This window comes from Lutra lutra, chromosome 10 (assembly GCF_902655055.1).
Source record: "Lutra lutra chromosome 10, mLutLut1.2, whole genome shotgun sequence".
In the NCBI taxonomy this organism is placed as follows: Eukaryota; Metazoa; Chordata; class Mammalia; order Carnivora; family Mustelidae; genus Lutra; species Lutra lutra.
In genome coordinates this window covers 107,427,380-107,440,922 of record NC_062287.1, presented here as the reverse complement: position 1 = coordinate 107,440,922, position 13,543 = coordinate 107,427,380, and the positions used below count along the sequence as shown (strand labels likewise).

The 13,543-nt window shown below is 57.6% G+C and overlaps 2 protein-coding genes across 2 annotated transcripts; one reads left to right on the top strand and one right to left on the bottom strand.

The window, feature by feature from the left end:
- Positions 1-578: 578 nt before the first annotated feature.
- Positions 579-10,996, top strand: NAALADL1 (N-acetylated alpha-linked acidic dipeptidase like 1). Its single transcript, XM_047692637.1, has 18 exons — positions 579-774; positions 861-1,033; positions 1,122-1,243; positions 1,571-1,693; positions 3,427-3,710; positions 3,808-3,912; positions 5,953-6,038; positions 6,156-6,275; positions 7,311-7,396; positions 7,480-7,543; positions 7,629-7,696; positions 7,925-8,016; positions 8,098-8,188; positions 9,468-9,549; positions 9,636-9,809; positions 9,884-9,971; positions 10,080-10,172; positions 10,513-10,996. The coding sequence occupies exons 1-18, from the start codon at positions 581-583 to the stop codon at positions 10,697-10,699; spliced, it is 2,232 nt and encodes a 743-aa protein (XP_047548593.1). The 5' UTR covers positions 579-580; the 3' UTR covers positions 10,700-10,996.
- SAC3D1 (SAC3 domain containing 1) lies at positions 10,942-13,348 on the bottom strand. The gene is made up of 2 exons (XM_047692638.1): positions 12,570-13,348; positions 10,942-11,549 (listed from the first exon to the last, which is right to left on the bottom strand). Exons 1-2 carry the CDS (start codon positions 13,141-13,143, stop codon positions 11,047-11,049), a joined length of 1,077 nt encoding a protein of 358 aa, XP_047548594.1. The 5' UTR covers positions 13,144-13,348; the 3' UTR covers positions 10,942-11,046.
- Between the last annotated feature and the right edge of the window lie 195 nt (positions 13,349-13,543).

The window sequence follows — 13,543 nt, the reverse complement described above, 5'->3', positions numbered from 1 at the left end:
AAAAAATATATATATATATATATATTAGAGGGGCGCCTGGGTGGCTCAGTGGGTTAAAACCTCTCCCTTCGGCTCAGGTCATGATCCCGGGATCCTGGGATCCAGCCCTGCATCGGGCTCTCTGCTCGGCGGGGAGCCTGCTTCCCCCTCTCTCTCTGCCTGCTTGGATCTCTATCAAATAAATAAATGTTTAAAAAAAAATATATATATATATATATATCAGAAATGACACTGAGGAGACAGGTAAGGATGGCAGGGAGTTGGCCCCTTCTTGCTCTAACCGGGGCTCTGAGTTCCCATTTGGGCCTTGCCCTCTGTGTTACCGGGAGATCTGGCTGAGCCCTTGTCTCTATCTGGGCCTCAGTGTGCCTGTGTGGACTTGACACCCCTGGGGGTCCCTTCCAGGTGACTGATGCCGGAACTGAGATGGCTGTGAACCACTCCTGGCCCTCCCTGCAGGATGCTCCAGTACTCCCCCTACGGCTGGGGGCCAAAGGGCAGGGCCACCCACCAGGTAATGGTTAACTAGACCTGACACCCGTCTATAAGGAGTGACCACAGCTTGCCAAGACGCCGCAGGATGCAGTGGGTGAAGGTGCTTGCGGGGATGGTGGGAGCCACTGCCCTCTTGGGGCTGGGGATCATCCTGGGCCACTTTGCCATCCCTAAAGGGGCCAATGTCCCAGCCCCCAGCCTCTCCCAGGACCTGGACCTGGAGATCCTTGAGACCGTCATGCAGCAGCTAGACGCCAGCAGGATCCGAGAGAACCTCAGGTGAGAGGGCTGGCTCGCCTCCCCGCCTGTTTGCCAGTGCCACCCCCCACCCCTGCGTCTGCCCATGCGTCTGCCCCACCCTGCAGAGAACTCTCCAGAGAGCCTCACTTGGCCTCCAGCCCCCGGGATGAGGCCCTGGTGCAGCTACTGCTGCAGCGATGGCAGGACCCGGAGTCGGGCCTGGACGCAGCCGAAGCCCCCGCCTATGAAGTGCTGCTGTCCTTCCCCAGCCAGGAGCAGCCCAACCGCGTGGCCGTTGGTGAGGTGCCACTCAGGCCGGGGACACCTGTGAGGGCGGGGCGGGGGGAGTTGCCAGGCCCAGTCCTGATGCCTCCTCCCGTCCACAGTGAGTCCCACCGGGAGCGTCGTGTTCTCCTGTCGCCAGAGCGAGCAGAACCTGACTGGGGAGCAGGCAGGGCCCGACGTGGTGCCCCCCTATGCTGCCTACGCTCCCCCAGGAACCCCACAGGTGGGTTTGGGACATCCCCTCCCTACCCAGCGCCAGCGTCCCGTTCCCTCTGCCTCCATCCCAGCTTCTCCCTTCCTGACCCGGAGCCCTCCCCCCATACTCCATTGCTGCTCCTTTTATCCATCACCGAGTCATTCTGCAAACCCTAGTGGCCTTTACTCAAGACCAGACCAGGGGTGACTCTGCTTCTGGGGAGCTTACAAGCTCTGGCTGAGGCAGGAAAATCGAGTCCAACGTCGTCACCCTGCCACACAGCAGCCACGCTCTCCTGTCCTCATCCCCTCTTTCCTGGGCCGGGCTCTGAGGATCACCTCCTCTTGCTACCAGGGCCTCCTCATCTATGCCAACCGCGGAACGGAAGAAGACTTTATGAATCTACAGACTCAGGGCATCAAACTGGAAGGCACCATTGCGCTGACCCGCTACGGAGGTGCAGGACGGGGGGCCAAGGTGAGCAGCCGCCACCAGGGAACTGGGGGCTGGGAACCGGGCAGGGAACTGGGTGGGCCGGGAGCCAGCCCATGACAGGATGGAGTGGTGTTGGGTGGTGCACCGAGCCCTGGGTGGGGACAGAAGTAGCGGGCTCCATTTCTACTGTTGGCACTCAAGATGTGCTGTGTGACCCTGGAGGCCTCCTCTTACCCCTCTGAGCCTTGGGAAATCAGTGGATCAGGCAAAGTGTTCACCTTTGTTATTCTGGAGTCCAAGTTCTCCTGCAAAGGAGTTCTGAATATTTAGCTTAAATCCCTCTGGTATGCCTGCCTCCCAGACCGCATCTTTTCAACTAAAAATTTTGACTAAGTATGTCATGTCTGTGGTTTTAAAAAATTAGTTAGTTTTGTTTTTTTTTTTTTTTTTTAATTAAAAAGGTATAGAGTGAGGGAAAGGACTAGGGATTAGTGTTTGGTGACTCCAGAGTTTCAGGTTGGCAAGATGAGGAACTCAGTGGGTGGTGGCAATGGCAGTATAGTAACATGTATGTCCTTCATCCCGCTGAACTTTGTGCTGTAAAGTAGAGAGGGCAGTAAATTTTACGTTATCTGTAGTTGAAAGAGGTGCCCAATAAAAGCTGCAAAAAAAAAAAAAAAAAAGGAGGGAAGAGGCATGGTCTAATTATACAGATCATAGAAATTCCCTTTAAAAAAAAAAAAAAGTCAAGTGGAAAAGTTCTCCTGTAATGCCATCCTCCAAAGAGGTAACCAGCTGATTTGTTTGTTTGTTTTAGTTTTCGGGAGGTCAACCCACAGTTTCTTTTGGAAGAGGTGCATATGAATATAATTTTTTTATTTCCCCCCTTCTTCTATAAAAGCAGCATACTATACCCACTGTTTCAAACAGTGCTTTTGTTTGTTTGTTTGTTTACCTTAATACATCCTGGAGATCATTCTCGACTGGTGCATAAATTGCGTCCTTGTTCTTTTTCTTTTTCTGAGGTCCTGTTTTGTTTTTATGGTACTAAAACACGCCAGCATAAAATTAAATCGAATCGAATTATAAAATTCATCTCCAGTGTTTAATGCTGGCCCTTAAGCACCTTTACAGTGTTGGACAACCATCCCCACCATCCATTTCCAGGACTCTCGATCATTCCCAATGAAACTCTGTGCCCCTTAAACACTCAGGCTCCCCCCATTCCTCCCCAGCTCCGGGGAACCTCTCACTCACGTTCTAGAAACGTATGAATTTGCCTGTTCTAGAAACCTCACATAAGAGGAATCAAGCACTATCTGTCTTTCTGTGTCTGGCTTCTTACCGATCGTCATGTTTTCAAGGCACATGGATGCGGATCCCAAGCATCATTGCTTCCAAAGGCTGAATGATACTCTCTTGCACATGGGGGCCCACTGGCTCGTCCACTCCTCCCAGTGGGCACTTGGGCTGATCCCCGCTGTTGGCTCGTATGAACAGGGCCACTGTGCCCATGGCCGCACGCGCATACCCTGCTCCCCTAGGCAGCTGCCTGGCGGCGGTGGCTCAATACTCCATGTCTGTGCCCTTCGCGCTGATCAGCATCGGCCCACCTATGCCTCATGGTCCGTTGCTGCCTCCAGCCGCACTGCAGTCAAGGACTGGTACCAACATCCTCTTGCCTGTGGGAAGACAGATCTTTCATAGCAAGGAAGGAAGCGGGAAAGGGACCGCCTCCCCCTTGCCCTAAACACAGTCTCATTCACCTCCCGCAGGCTGTGAACGCCGCCAAGTACGGGGTCGCTGGGGTGTTGGTATACACGGACCCCGCAGACATCAACGATGGGCAGAGCTCTGCCAACGAGACCTTCCCAAACTCCTGGCGCCTGCCTCCGTCTGGGGTGGAGCGAGGCTCCTATTATGAGTATTTTGGGGATCCCCTGACTCCCTACCTTCCAGCCGATCCCTCTTCCTTTCGCCTGGATCCTGATGCTGCCCCTGGATTTCCTCCAATTCCCGCTCAACCCATTGGCTTCGATGATGCCAAAATCCTTCTCTGGTAAGCTCTTGTGCCCACCCCCGTCCCTGGACGGGGACCCCTACCCCCCCTCCAGTGGCCCCAACCTTCAACGCCCACACCATTCACCCCTCCCCAGTAACATCCAGGGACCCGCGGCCCCGGCTGCCTGGCAGGGAGCACTGGGTTGTGACTACAGATTGGGGCCTGGCTTCCGGTCTGATGGTGACTTCCCAGCAGGCAGGTGAGCTGGGGCCCCTCCTCCTCACGGCTCCTTTTCTCTTCCTCCTCTTCCCTGGTTATGCTTCCCTGTCCACCTCAAGGCCTAGCCTTTCCCTTTCTTCTCTCTCCCAACCTTCCTGACTCCAGAACACCTACCTGTCCTGTCTTGGGGAAAACCAGTGAAGCAGCTGCGCGGCCCACAAGGCCCCATGGAGTTTCACACCCACTTCACCTCTGACCTCCACACTTCGGCCACCCCCTCTCTTGAACATGCCAAGCTCATTCCCAAACCAAGACTTCCACACTCTCTGTTCCCTCTGCCTGGAACACCCTTCCCCATACTCCTGCCATTCCTGGCCAGCACTAACCTTCCCACCTGCCACCAGGTAACCTCTCAGGGGTGGACCCCTTAGTGTCCTCCCCATTTCCCTTCAGCCAATTCTCCCTGCAGTCGCTCAGTTCCTCAGGCTTCATCTTGCTGGAGGAGAGGGGGATGGGACGTCCCACAAGGGTAGGGCTGTGTCTGTCTCAGTCACTGCCCAGTGCCTGCTAAATATCCAGTAAGTACTTAACTGAACGAGTCCATGGAAAGAACTGGAATCAGAAGAGTGGGGCTTGCTTCCTCTTTTTTTTTTTTTTTCTGGTGAATAGAGGACATTTATTTTTTTAATATTTTATTTATTTATTTGACACACAGAGAAATCACAAGTAGACAGAGAGGCAGGCAGAGAGAGAGGGGGAAGCAGTCTCCCTGCTGAGCAGAGAGCCCGATTCGGGGCTCAATCCCATGACCCTGAGACCATGACCTGAGCCGAAGGCAGAGGCTTAACCCAATGAGCCACCCAGGCGCCCTAGAGGACATTTAATATTAAGTGCTGATCAAACAGAACACAAGTGGAGAGTTCATAGGGGAGGGGTGGCTTGTGCAGGGGTGTGTGTGGAGGAGGAGTTCTTGGAAAGTAGTCCCTGGAGTCTCCTGAGCAAAGGGGCCTGGCCTGGGGTATCATGAGCATCCAATGTACCCAGTCCTTGGCCTAAGTTGGGGCCCCCCACAGGGTGTCTGTGGAGTCTCACCTTTTTTCCAGCTCCTTTGCTGGAATCCACACTCCCAGCGTGATGGGGTACTTGGTCCTTGCGAGGGGTCTGGAGGGCGTCCAGGAAGCAGGCCAGGGTTGGGACTAGGGCTCAGGGCCCACTGCCCGAGGACATGAGAATCCCTAGGGCTGTGCACCTTTTTTCCCTCTGCCCCCATTCCTTCCTCCAGGCTGGCCAAGAGCAGAGCGGGGGTGAGCAGGGCCCCCAGCCTCTACTGAGTCCCAGGGTCCTCAGAGGCTGGGGTGGAGGAAAGGTGGAGACAGGGTCTGGGCCACCAGCTGACACCACCAGTTTAAAACTGTAACTTAAGGGATCCCTGGGTCTTTGCTCAGTGGGGAGCCTGCTTCTCCCTCTGCTTGGGCTCAGCACTCTCCTTCTCTGACAAATAAAATCTTAAAAAAACAAAACAGGGGACCTGGGTGGCTCAGTGGGTTAAGCCTCTGCCTTCGGCTCAGGTCATGATCCCAGGGTGCTGGGATCAAGCCCTGCATCGGGCTCTCTGCTCAGCGGGGAGCCTGCTTCCTCCTCTCTCTCTGCCTGCCTCTCTGCCTACTTGTTATCTCTCTCTCTATCCAATAAATAAATAAAATCTTAAAACAAAACAAAACAAAAACCACCTGTAACTTAAGTGCAGAGAGGGCTTCCAGCCTGGGGTCAGGGTGGGAGCAAGGAGGAGGAGCTGGGGTGGGAGTGGGAAGCGGCAGAGGAAAAAGCGAACAAAAAGTTTTGGGTTTTGCTTCCGGCATAAGAAAGATTTTGTTTTTGGATCTTGGTCTTTGGATTTACTGGGGTGGTGGGAGGGGGCAGGGAAGGATGGTGCGGAAGGTCCTTGCTGCCTCTCTAGTTACCGGCGGGCCAGAGACTTGGTGGTGTCCCTTTCTCGTTCTGGGTCTCAGTTACCCCTGCATTGGGTTGGGAGCGGGAGTGGGCAGGGCCAAGCCTCTGGTCGCCCCCTGGGATCCCCAAGCCAGGTGAACGTGAGTGTCCACAACCTCCGGGAGCTGCGGAACTCCTCCAACGTCCTGGGGATCATCCGCGGCGCTGTGGAGCCAGGTGAGTCCCTCGGGCCGGGCCCCGCCCCGGGCATCTCTAGCCACGCCCCCTGCGCCCGGCCTGGCTGGCCCCGCCCACACTCCCAGGAGTTTTCTGAGTGTCCACTCCTCTCGCCAGACCGCTACGTGCTGTACGGAAACCACCGCGACAGCTGGGTACACGGGGCCGTGGACCCCAGCAGTGGCACTGCCGTCCTCCTGGAGCTCTCCCGAGTCCTGGGGACCCTGCTGAAGAAGGGTGAGGCAGCCCCGGTCCCTGGTCTAGGGACCGTCCCAGCAGGTGGTCACCTCCAGCCCGAGCCTCCCTACGCTCGCGGGAGTCCTGTCCTACCTCCTCTGTCTCCCGCTCCAGTGCTCACTTGTGCCAAGTTCGAGGGCGCCGGGGGCCGACCCTGGCCTACCTCAAGTCGCCCGGTGGGATGTGGGGGAACTCGTGCAGTGGCGAGGCCGGGTGCCGCCAGGAGTAAGGCAGTCCCCAGACTCTGCCTTCAGGGATCTTCAGCAGAGTTGAGGCAGGGATAACAGACAGTCGTTAACAAATATGCCCCGTGTGCCTGCTGTATGCCAAGCCAGTTCCAGGCACAGCAGACCCCCACAGTGAACACCCGAGTTGCTGCATGCAAAGACGTCGCCATAAGGAGAACTATCTAAGGGGCTCTCCGGCACAAGCCTGAGCTCAGGAACGCCTCCCTATGGAAGTGGCAGTTTGGGGTGGGGTGGGGATCCAGGTGGAGGGCATAGCATGTGAAAAGGAGAGCCTGGACCAGGGGGCCACCCAGCTGGGGAGTTTGGAGTTCAGTCCAAGGTTGGGGGGAAGATGGCATGGGATTTTTTTTTTTTAAGTTTTTAAAAAATATATTTATTTATTTATTTGAGAGAGAGAGAGAACGCACAAGTGGGCAGGGTGGGGGGGATATGGGGAGGAGCAGAGGGAGAGGGAGAAGCAGACTCAGCGCTGAGCAGGGAGCCCCATGCGGGACTCCATCCCAGGACCCTGAGATCATGACCTGAGCCGAAGGCAGATGCCCAAATGACAGAGCCACCCACATGCACCTTCTTTCCCTCTGCCCCCAAGTGTACAAATCAGTGGCATTAAGTATATTCCGTGTTGTACACGGAAGGATGGCCTGGAGAGGCTGGGGGACCTAGACCTCCTGTCACTGGCTGCCCCACCAGGGCCAGCCCTTCCTCCTCCCCACGTCCCCAGCGTTCCCCCCAAGCCACCCCGAAGATCCGGCCACCCTGTCCTCCAGCCCTTTATCCCCCTCCCCAGGGACCTGGCGTCCCCGCAGATCCATAGTGTTCGCGAGCTGGGGCGCAGAGGAGTTTGGGCTCATTGGCTCCACAGAATTCACCGAGGTGAGTGAGCCTGGCGAGGCGGGCGGTGGCCGGATTCCCGAGGCGGAGGCTGGCCGGGCTCACGTCGGCCCCCCGACCCGCAGGAATTCTTCAGCAAGCTGCAGGAGCGCACCGTGGCCTACATCAACGTGGACATCTCGGTGTTTGGTATAGTGGGCGGCGGCTGGGCTGACTGGGACAGGGAGAACGAAGGGGCGGCGGCCCGAATAGTCCCTCTTCGGTCTGCCCACAGCCAATGCCACTTTGAGGGCGCAGGGGACGCCCCCGGTCCAGAGCGTCATCTTTGCCGCCACCAAACAGGTGAAAGGGGCGGGGCAGGGAGGATGGCGAGGGCGGCGTGAGGGCGGGGCGGGCGGGGCTGGAGCGGGTCCTGATCCGAGGGGCCTGGCGGGGGTACTGAGGCTGGGGCCAGGCCTTGTAGGACCCTCAGGCCTGTGCTTAGGATGGATACTCGGGTGGGCCCGGCGGAGGGCCACCTTTTAGGCCTGGGGAGGGGCCGGCCCCAGACTACATTCCCCTCTGGGTCAGATCCCTGCACCAAGCCCGGTTGGCCTCAGCATCTACGACAACTGGATCCGGTATTCCAACCGCAGCAGCCCAGCCTACGGCGTGGTCCCCAGGTGAGCCCAGGGCCAGGACAGGGGCCCCGGGAGGGCAGCCTGGCCCAGTACCCTCCAGCCCGACCGTCTTTCTTTTCGCAGCCTGGGCTCTCTGGGCGCTGGCAGCGACTATGCCCCTTTCATTCACTTCCTGGGCGTCTCCTCCATGGACATCGCCTACACCTATGACCGGGTGAGTGCGTACCCCTCTGTCCCCCAGCTCGGTACGTTGCTCCCCCAGCCCCTTCCTCTCTTAGAGTCTCTCTAGTGAGTCTGGCTCACTCACTCAGTAGCTTAAGAAACTTAGCCTCTCTGAGCATCTGTTTACGCTCGCCTATGTTATTTTATCCAATTTAAGCTACTACTGATATTAAGATGCAACACTGTGATATGCACCATTGGCGGAGGGTGGGGGCGCGTGGACACACTGCCAGTTAGTTGTAGGATGACACTGACTTGAAAAGCATCCTGGCTTTTCAGCTCTTCAAGAAGCATGCAGGGACGCCTGGGTGGCTCAGTTGGTTAAGCAGCTGCCTTCGGCTCAGGTCATGATCCCAGCGTCCTGGGATCGAGTCCCACATCGGGCTCCTTGCTCGGCGGGGAGCCTGCTTCTCCCTCTGCCTCTGCCTGCCATTCTGTCTGCCTGTGCTCGCTCTCTCTCACTCTCTCTCTGACAAATAAATAAAAAAATCATTTAAAAAAAAAAAAAGAAGAAGAAGCATGCAACTCTTGATCTTGGGGTCATGAGTTCAAGCCCCACGTTGGATGTAGAGATTACTTAAAAAAATAAAATCTTAGGGTCCTGCGTGGCTAAGTCATTAACCTTCAGGTCGTGATCCAGGGGTCCTGGGATCGAGTTCCACATCAGGCCCCTGCTCAGCAGGAAGTCTGCTCCTTCCTTCTCCCACTTCCCCTGCTTGTGTTCTCTCTCTGTCTTTCTCTGTCAAATAAATAAATAAAATCTTAAAAATATATATATAATAAAATCTTAAAACTAAAGAGGCATCCTGATTCGAGATCTTAAAAAATGAAAACATGTTTACCCCAGAATAGATTAAAGAACAGTATGAAACAGGGATGGATTGGTAGCACTGGTGTGCAGGGTGAAAGGAGGTAAGGGACATGGGGTGCCCAGCTTTGTCTCCCTGCCTGATGCTCCAAAAGCTTCTTCTCCCCCTCATGGCCCTACCGCTCCTGGGTGGTAGAGTTGGGATTGGAATCCTCTGATTAGAGTCCTGAGCCTTCCCCTTCATATGAAATGAGAAACTGGCAGCTGACCCAGTTTGGCCACTATTAGCTGTGAGGTCAGGCAGATAATTTAATCAGTTTCCTCCTCTTTAAGTGGAGTTCTAGAACCTAACATGGCTGTAGCAATGATTTGAGATAATGTCCTTCTGCTGTAGCTCACTGTTGGTACATCCCCCTCGCCCCCTTCTTATCCCAAGCCTGTCACCATGGCATTGTTCCCCTAGAGCAAGACCTCAGCCAGGATCTACCCCACTTACCACACAGCCTTCGACACCTTTGGTTACGTGGACAAATTTGTGGACCCTGGTGAGGAGGGGGCGGGTAAGGGGAATCCTGAGGTTGAGGGAGGAGGGACCGAAGACTGAGCCCTGGCCTGGTCACCCTCCCCGCAGGCTTCAGCAGCCACCAGGCTGTGGCCCGGACAGCAGGGAGCGTGCTTCTTAGGCTCAGTGACAGCCTTTTCCTTCCTCTGAACGTCAGTGACTATGGAGAGATCCTCCGAAGTTTTCTGCAGGCTGCCCAGCAGAACCTGGGGGGCCTGTTGGAGCAGCACAGCATCAGCTTGGGTATGGAGTCCCCTTGACATGGAGGTGTGGGGAGCTCTGCCCTCCAGGGCTAAGATGCTGGCTGTTCCCCACAGGGCGTCTGGTGACTGCAGTGGAGAAATTTGAGGCTGCAGCCGCGGCCTTGGAGCAGCACCGATCCGTGCTGCAGAAAGGCTCCCCTGAGTGAGCAAGGGCACTAAGCAGGTGTCTGGGAGGGCGGCATCTGGGGCAGGAGGCAGGCTGGCCACTGGGCTGCTGGTTCCGGGGTGACAAAGATCCCGCCGCTTCCAGCCCCCTGCAGGTCCGGATGCTCAACGACCAGCTGATGCTCTTGGAGCGGACCTTCCTAAACCCGAGAGCCTTCCCAGAGGAACGCTACTACAGGTGAGCCTGTTCCAAAGCTCTTGAGAGGTACAGTGTGGGGAGGCTGGGCAGGGGCAGCCACTGGAGGGAGGAGGAGCTAAGAGATTTCCTGGCCTTTAGAGCCCAGCCCAGCCCCTTGAAACAGTTGGGGAATCAGGCTCAAAGGACGAGTGCAAATCCGTCAAGGTCACCTTGGGACTATAAGTGGTCTCTCACCACCACTGCTTTAAGGATCCCAGATTTCAGAGGCAGTGGGGAGGCGCCTCTGTGCCTTGCTATGTACAGATGAGCCCATTCCAGGCTGAAGCCCCTCTCTTTCCTGGTCCCTGAATGACTATGCTTCCCCCACGTCTCCTGTCAGCCATGTGCTCTGGGCACCCCGCACCAGCTCTGTAGCCACATTCCCCGGCCTGGCCAATGCCTGCTCCCAGGCCATGAACACCAGCCTTGGATCGGAAGCCTGGGCTGAAGTGCGGAGGCAGCTCAGCATCTTGGTGGTGGCCCTGGAGGGTGCAGCGGCCACCCTAAGGCCTGTGGCTGACCTCTGACCCCAGCTCCCCATGGCCTTCAACCTGATGTTCTCCCACTCCAGTTTTCCTTGGGTGTGTCCCAGTCTTCCTTGATGCCAACCTGAGGCCCAATCACGGGACCCTATCAAGCTTCTGAGACAACAGCTTGGGGTCCCACCAGTTGGGGACACTGGATGGGAATGAGATGCTTTCCTCAGGGTATACCCCTACCCTGTCTCAACTCCTCCCTGCCCTCCCGTAAATCAACCGAACAGAGTTACTGTCCTACAAAACAAATAAAACACTTTTACTGTGTAGGAATTATGAAAAAAGAAACCTGAGGGCTCAGAGCAGTCCTGGGCTCTGGGAGAGTGCCTGGCTCCTCCTCATGCCGGGGACTTGGGTCTGTCCACACCCTCATCTTCCTCCTCAGCCATGACCACCTCCTCCAGGGTGCGCCCTGCAAGTTTGCTCCCCACCAACACTTGGCAGGTGCCAGCAGGTGGCAGCCCTTCCTCAGTGTAGCGACCTCTGAGAAACACAACTCTTTCCTGTCCATCTAAGGGCAGTCCGTGGGCCTGGCACAGGTCCCGCGCCTCTTCGGGCCCATCCAGGGCCAGGAGGTGGACCATGAAACCCAGAGGCAAAGTCTGGCCTTTGGGGGTGCTCAGGGCACGAGCGAGGCGGGCCAGGGCTCCCCGGCGAGCACGGCCTACGTGGCACCGGACAGCGCAGCTCTGCAGGTAGGGCAGGACGCGGAGCAGGCGGAACAGGCGGGCGGTGTTGCCTTCACGAAAGGCCGAGTCCACAGCCAGGGCCCGGCGCAGGGCCGGGCAGGAACGAAGGGCGTCAGGCAGCTGCAGGACCTCATGCAGGGCCTCCATGGAGCCTGTGAAGGCAGAAGCCAGGGTGAGCAGAACTTTTCTTTCCCATACTCGGCCACCTTCCATCCCGTCCCGTTAGGCCTCCCCGATCTCTCCTTTCCTCCCAAAGGCTCGGTCCTCAGCCAGGCCCACCTCCCGCCTACAGCCAAGCGCACCTCCGACCTTGGCCCGCCTACCTTCCACTTTGGCCACGCCCCTCCCCTGGGCCAAGCCCACCTTCCCGCAGGATTTTTTCCAGCAGCCCCCTCCAGAGTCTTATCTGAATGAGTTGCCAGAGCCCCTTCAAACAGTCTGGATCCTCATAACGAAGGGAGGCATTGTTTTTGGATGAGGGAGACAGGCCCAGATAAGTTCACGACTTGCCCGAGGGCTGTCTCAGAGTTCCAATGTAGTAGAATTTGACACAACAAAATCCAGGTTTTCTGACTTCAAATCCACAGCCCTTTCTCCACTTGCCCTAAAAAGCTGGCTCAGGTGTCCACCCGGTTAAGGCCTTTTCTTCGAGGACATTCTGCCTCTGCTTCCCCTCCAGGAGAATCATGGACATTAGAACCTTGGACCACTTTTGTAAACTGAGGCTTCTGATCCATTAGTGGGGTTTGATACCAAGAGCATCTTATTACAATTAAATACGACAGAATTTACTAGAATGCACCGTCCATTCATAGGAAGGATGTAATGTCTTGAAACTTGTGTGTCAGATATATTCTTGGCTGTTGTGCAGTACTGAACAGGGAGTTAAAAAAGTTTGAAAACCACTAGGCCAATCTTTCCTTTCCAACCCCGTCCTCTCCACTTTTATTACCCCCCCAAAAAATTGAGACACAAATAGGGGAAGGGACAGACCAGAAGGCCCACATGGGGGTTCAGTGGATCCTGTGCATTGACTCGACACACATTTAGAAGGCAGGGATGGAGAGGGAGCTAATGGTGAGATTGCAAAGCTTCTCTTTCCTTCCCCGGCCTCCACTGTCCCCACGGAGGCACCACTCCTACCCCGTACCGCCGCGGAGACCCCGACTCACCCAGATTATAGAGCAGAAAGAGACCCTGGAAGGCGGCCTGGCGGGGATGCGGCCCGGCGCCCTGCGCGTAGCAGCGCCGCAGGGAACCGAAGCCCTCCTGCACCTGGGCCTGCAGCAGCACCGGGTCCGCCGGCCCGCGCGCCCCGTCCGGCCCCAGCCGCGCCACCACTGCCAGCAGCACGGCCAGCGCCGCCTCCAGCACCGCCGCTGCCTCGGCGTTGCCCGCGCCCTGCAGGGCCAGGTCCAGCCGCACGGCGCGCAGCCGGTCCGCCACGAAGCTGGCTACCTCGGCGCAGGATGCGTCGGCGCGCTCGGCCACCTCGCCGGCCAGATAGCGCACGGTGGCCAGCAGCACGGACGGCGGACGCAGCTGGCTCGGCGGGGGCCGCGCCTTGCCGGCGGCCGGCCGCTTGTACTCCTTCACCGCGCGCTGCGGGTCCGCGCGGGGCGGGTCGCTGCCGCACCCCGGCGCCACCTCGAAGCGGTGGAGGCGGCGCTCCTTTTCGCGCTCGGCGCGCTCGGCGGCCGGACACATGTCTGGGCAAGTGCCCATGGGCAGCTCGCAGCCGGCCATGGCGGCGCTGAGGGGGAAGGATAGGGACTCAGCATCCCGGAGACGACGGCGGCCGCTCGCCCCATTCTACGCGAAGGCAGGCGGAGGGCGGCCGGAGCTCGAGCGCCGGGGCGGACGGATCCCAGCTGGGCCCCGCCTACCCGCCCTACCGGCCTCCCGCCGTCCTCTCACCGAGTCTTGTCCCCTCCCACAAGGCCTGGAGTAGGCCTCCCGAGACACACTGCGTTGTAGTTCAGCGCCGCCACTTCCGACTCAGGCGCCGCCAAAGCGCCCAGGATGCACCGCGCCCAGCCCAGCCCAGCCCAGCCCCATGATGCACCAGCCTGTAGTCCCTGCCGCAGCCAATCGCTTTGCCGGAGAGGCGGGGGAGCCATGAAGCCACGCCCTCCGGGCTTCAGCT